The 5,783-nt window shown below is 30.7% G+C and overlaps 1 protein-coding gene across 1 annotated transcript in view; it reads right to left on the bottom strand.

Moving 5' to 3' along the window:
- Positions 1-1,969: 1,969 nt before the first annotated feature.
- The window catches only part of LOC107678753 (RAC-alpha serine/threonine-protein kinase-like), a 20,163-nt gene continuing 16,349 nt past the window's right edge, over positions 1,970-5,783 (bottom strand). The window contains exon 10 of the mRNA XM_016474132.1: positions 1,970-2,942. Coding sequence (XP_016329618.1) covers positions 2,863-2,942 — 80 coding nt within the window. The 3' untranslated portion in view covers positions 1,970-2,862. The remainder of the gene's footprint in view (positions 2,943-5,783) is intronic.

The raw sequence follows: 5,783 nt of genomic DNA, 5'->3' as shown, positions 1-5,783 counted from the left end.
TCTGTTAATATTATTTAATGGACCTGAGCTGACATGAATTAATTAATAGTTGTGCTTTTATGAACTCATAATAATTATATATGTATATATATATAATTATTTGATTAATAATAATAATAAAAAATAATTATAATGAGAAAATACAAATTTTTACTGGAAAAAAAATCATGCATGTATTTTAATAAAAATACAAGTATCACATTAATGCTTTTACTAACACTTTACAATAAGGTTAACATGCGTTAACTACATTAGTTGAAAGGAACTAACAATTAAATACTTGTAAATCATTTATTAATCTTAGTTATATCAATATTTACTAATGCATTATTGAAATCAAAAGTTAATATTAATTGTTAATATTATCTAATGGACCGGAGCTGACATGAAATAACAATATTTTATTAACATTAACAAAGATGAATAAATACTATAACAAATGTTTTGCTCATTAGTTAAAAGCATTAACTGATGTTAACTAATGGAACCTTACTGTAAAGTGTTACCAAAATATCTGACTTCTGATATTTAATTAACTATAAATTGAACTTTGTGCATCAATTATTGTGAAATAATCAACGGATACAATTTAGCCAAAACTTTATTTGATCAATTCAGTGGAAAAAAAGACAGCGTATACAAATAGAATATTATTTGTATCCTAAAGCTGGTGTTCTTTAGTTCATGTGTTAAAAAAGACAACACAATTAAAGGATAAAAAAGTCAAATATCTTCCCGTTTAAAAAAAGAGAACAGTATGAAAGAGCATCATTCATATGAAACATCAGATCTAAAAACAGGAAAAAATAGTTTTGCATATAAAATAAGGAACTATGTGAAAAGAGAGGAAAGGCCTTTACATTCATGTACGTATGGTGATTATTACACATCATATCAACAATCAGAGCATTTCACAATAATAATAATAATAATAATAACAACCTGCCAACAGATTCTCACATCTGTACAAAGATCATATATGTGGTTGTGCTGATTAAATCACAACTATTGCATGGTATTTACACTGATGTGTAGAAATGTTGCTTTAAATTGCCTTCAAAACACTTACAATGCACAAATGAATAGTGTGCGTGTGTGTGTGAGTGTGTGTGGAGCACAGAACGCATTTATCCTGCACTGTAAATCACAAACATCATTTCTAGTTGTTAATATATAAATAACGAACGAAACGGAGCTAAAAAACAAAGTAATTTCAAACAATCGCAAGGTGTATTTCACCTCGATGGTCCCTTGGACTCTGAAGTACCTCGCTGAGGTTGTGCAACACGCGTGAAAAACCTCCAAAAGTAAACAGGACGAGGATCGATGAGACGGAGAATCCAAACCCTTCCATTAGACACATAATATCAGACACCGAAAACCATGAAAACACAGAAGAGAAGAAACATGAAGCCTGTTTAAGGACCAGTAGGATTTTTTTCTGGACATTTAAATCAGGATTTAAAATCAATTTCTGCCTTTATGCATGTTGTGACAACATGCCCCGGTAGCATCCTCCATTATATATATTTAAAATGTATTATGACTATTTAATGGATTTTATATGGAAGCTTGGTTCCCAATGGAATAAAAATAAATACAAAAAGGTAATAGCGACTTTTTCTTACATTTCGGACATTTATTCTCACATTTCTGAATTTGTATCTCATAATTCTGAGTTTCTTTCTCGTAATTCTAAAAAAAAAAAAGTCTTTACATTTCTGTTTATTAGTTTTCACCACGGAATCTACAGAATAAATGATACAGAATAAAAAGTTAATTGCAACATTTTATCTTACAATTCTGACTTTTCTCGCTATTGTGAGTTTATATCTTGCAATTCTGAATTTTTTTTCTTAAAATTACGAGAATAAAAATCAGAATTGTGAGAAAAAGAGCCAGAATTAAGATATAAAGATATATGAGATTTAAAGTTGCAATTACCTTTTTACGTTTTTTTTTTAATCTCATGGCGGAAACAAGCTTCCATATTTTTGTGCCGTATTTAAATGGTAAAATAATTTATTCAATGCCAAAAATGGAAAGGTAACATGCAAAAACAATATAAACCATTGTTTTCACTAACAGAAACTGTTATGACTCAATTTTATAAAATTGCATCATATAAATAAATTAGGATTTCTCATTCTCATGCATACATTGGGTTTTTTAACTTAAGTTCTCATCACTTAAATACCATCATTTTTAGTCCGAAAAACAGGCTTTATTTTCTTAAAGCAAAACATAATTGCTTATTTCTATTTTTTCGATTGAAATACGATTCAGAAATGTTCTAGACCGGTTGCACTCCTTTAATACATTGGTGGGGGTTTTAATAAGTTAATTTCTAGTTATTTTTAGTGGAATTCAGTCATTTTAATAATTACAAAAAAATAATTTATCTAAATTTCTACTGTATTGCACATTCGATTGCAAATGATCAAGTGAAATTTAGTCCAAACTAAACTACTTTGGGAGTCAAAACACGCTTCAGTCGAGAAGTCATGTGTAAAATTACAAATATAGCAGAATTATATTCTAGATATATATATATATATATATATATATAGTAAAAGCTGCTGTTCGTTTTCAATTGGTCAGTTCATATAGTGAATGTAAAGACAGTAATATTTGGCATGACATTAGTTTTAATACGACTATAGCGCCAGATTAAAGAAGTTCTTAATGAATCAGCATTGATTTGGCTGGAAGTGTTAGTGTTCCCTCTCATATCCTCAGAAAGCATTGTGAAACGGACAAACATCACAGATCCAGACGTGGTAAACGTGGTAAAGTGAACGTGTGATCTCAGAGCAGTGAGGTTGGGGATCTTCTTGCTGAAGTGTCGGAGATCGGGAGGCTTTAGGCCGTTCCGCTGGCCGAGTAGGAGAACTGTGGGAAGTGTGGCCTCCTCTCGCTGTCGAACGACTCCATACTGTCTTCTGCTCAAAACACAGACACAACCAGAACCATTTTTAATACGCTCCTCTGACCTCAAAGAAACCCAGCCGGCAGAACTTCTATGCAAAGTTAGACTATTCAGGAAAATAACTGTGACTGATTGTGTTTGGGGGTCACTTACTTATGCTCCAAATGCTTTGACAAGACAAATGTGACCCTGGAGCACAAAACCAGTCATAAGGGTCAATTTTTTGAAATTGAGATTTATACATCAGCTGAAAGCTGAATAAATAAGCTTTCCATTGATGTATGGTTTGTTAGGATAGAACAATATTTGAAAATCTGGAATCTGAGGGTGCAAAAAAATCGAAATATTGAGAAAATCATCTTTAAAGTTCTTAGCAATGCATATTACTAATCAAAAATTAAGTTTTGATATATTTACGGTAGGAAATGTACAAAATATCTTCATGGAACATGATCTTTACTTAATATCCTAATGATTTTTGGCATAAAAGAGAAATCGATAATTTTGACCCATACAATGTATTGTTGGCTATTGCTACAAATATACCCCAGCGACTTAAGACTGCTTTTGTGCTGCAGGCTCACATATGTACAGTGCAGGTGTTTGTCAGGCCGGTGTATTAATTGTGGTACTAATTTGTACACAATAGAAGATATTTTAAAGAATGTTGGTAACCAAACAGCTGCTGCTCCCCATTGATAACTATAGTTTTCTATAGAAGTCAATGGCTACCGTCAACTATTTGGTTCCCAACATTCTTTAAAATATCTTCTTTTATGTTCAACAGAAGACAGAAACTCATACGGGTTTGGAGAGTAAATGATGACAGAATGCATTTTAGGGTGAATTGTCCCTTTAAATAAAAAAAAAAAAGGAAAAAACTATTATAGCGTGGCCAGGATTTACTAAAACGAGGGAATGAATGAGTAAAATGTGGGAACGGATTCTTAATTCTTGGCCATGATAAATATATTTTTGTTTGTATGTTATGTGTGGGGCTCTGTACAAACCAAACCGAATGAAAAGAGATTTTCTTCAGAAATGTGCTTAGATCACTGATGTTTAATTAACTCTAAACTCAACTTGTGTTATTTATACTTAAATAAAATGCCCTGCTCATGAGAGGTGTGGAATGTTGTGAAATAATCAGCAATGCAATTTAGCCAAAAATGTATTTGATCAATTCAATGAAAAAAAAAAAAAAATCTGGTGTTCTTTAGTTTTTGTGTTAAAAAAGACAACAAAATTAAGGATAAAAAAATAAAATATTTTATTTTTAAAATCATTTTTTATTTTAAAATATTTTATTTTATTTTAAAATATTTTATTTTATTTTTACTTTATTTTAAAACATTTTATTTTATATAGTGGACAGTATAAAATAGAATAATTCATCAGATCTAAAAGTAGGAAATGAGAATTCTAATGAAAATTCATTACTAAGTATTGCATCATGAGATATTTTAACATAAATACAACTAGAAATAAAGTTAAGTAACTTATTGAAACGCAAATGCTGTCAGTCAGTCTGTAAGACAATTAAAGTAAAAGTAAATATAAAAATAAGCATGTAAAACTATTAGACCTCCATGCATCGTATCTGCTGAATGAAATCCAAGATTCTTACTAACTGAAAATACTCTGTTTTGCTCTTTCAGGTCTCACTTTCTCACGAAATATGATGCATTTTGTAGCATTTTTGCTTTTGAGAATCGTGTGGTGAAGAAGTCTTATCCATTACCAGCAGAAAAACACCTCGAACACACGATTCCCGTCTGAATCTGAGCCAGATTACAGCGGTTTGATCACATGCATGACATTATTCGATGCCTGATCCTGGTTCTGAACTACAGCCAGAGACAGAAGAAAGTGGTGTTTTCTGCTGCGTCTGTGGGTGTTTTACAGCATCCAAACAGCCACAGAAATCACAGAAAAAAAAGCTTATTTTGCTAATTTTGTAAAGTTCTTTGACATTAAATGGAATATTTGAATGTGTTTTCCCACTACTTAGCAGATTGTAAGTTAAATGATGCATTTTGAATATGTTTTGAAACTCTTGACTGCTTTTATTATTTTGATAAGTGCATTAAATCTGATGCATAGCCTATATATGTAATGTGAAAAACTGAATAGAATGTAAGGCGTGTTTTATTTATATTTCTGAACTCGGTTAGGTATTATTAGGCTTCTTGTGTTATGAAGTCTCTAGAATACACTACCAGACAAACATTTTTGACTAAACAAACACAAACAACCATGTATTACATAATCATAATAACAAATAATTACATATTTATATATATATACACTACCAGTCAAAAGTTTTTGAACAGTAAGATTTTTAATGTGTTTTAAAGAAGTCTCTTCTGCTCACCAAGCCTGCATTTATTTGATCCGAAATACAGCAAAAGCAGTAATATTCTGAAATATTTTTACTATTTAAAATAACTGCTTTCTACGTCAATATCTGTTAAACTGTAATTTATTTCTGTGATGCGCAGCTGAATTTTCAGCATCATTACTCCAGTCTTCAGTGTCACATGATCTTCAGAAATCATTCTAATATACTGATTTGCTGCTCAAGAAACATTTCTGATTATTATATAAATATAATAATATAAATAGAAATCTTTTGTAACATTATAAATGTCTTTATCATCACTTCTGATCAATTTAAAGCATCCTTGCTAAATAAAAATATTAATTTCTATAATTTATTTCCCCCCCTCAAAAAAATAAAAAAATAAAAGTGAAGTGACATGTGACATGTGGCCAAGTATGGTGACCCATACTAGGAATTAGTGCTCTGCATTTATCCCATCCAAAGTGCACACACACAGCAGTGAACACACAC

This window comes from Sinocyclocheilus anshuiensis, unplaced genomic scaffold, assembly GCF_001515605.1.
Source record: "Sinocyclocheilus anshuiensis isolate Anshui unplaced genomic scaffold, SAMN03320099.WGS_v1.1 scaffold208, whole genome shotgun sequence".
In the NCBI taxonomy this organism is placed as follows: domain Eukaryota; kingdom Metazoa; phylum Chordata; class Actinopteri; order Cypriniformes; family Cyprinidae; genus Sinocyclocheilus; species Sinocyclocheilus anshuiensis.
This window is presented reverse-complemented; position numbering and strand designations above follow the sequence as displayed.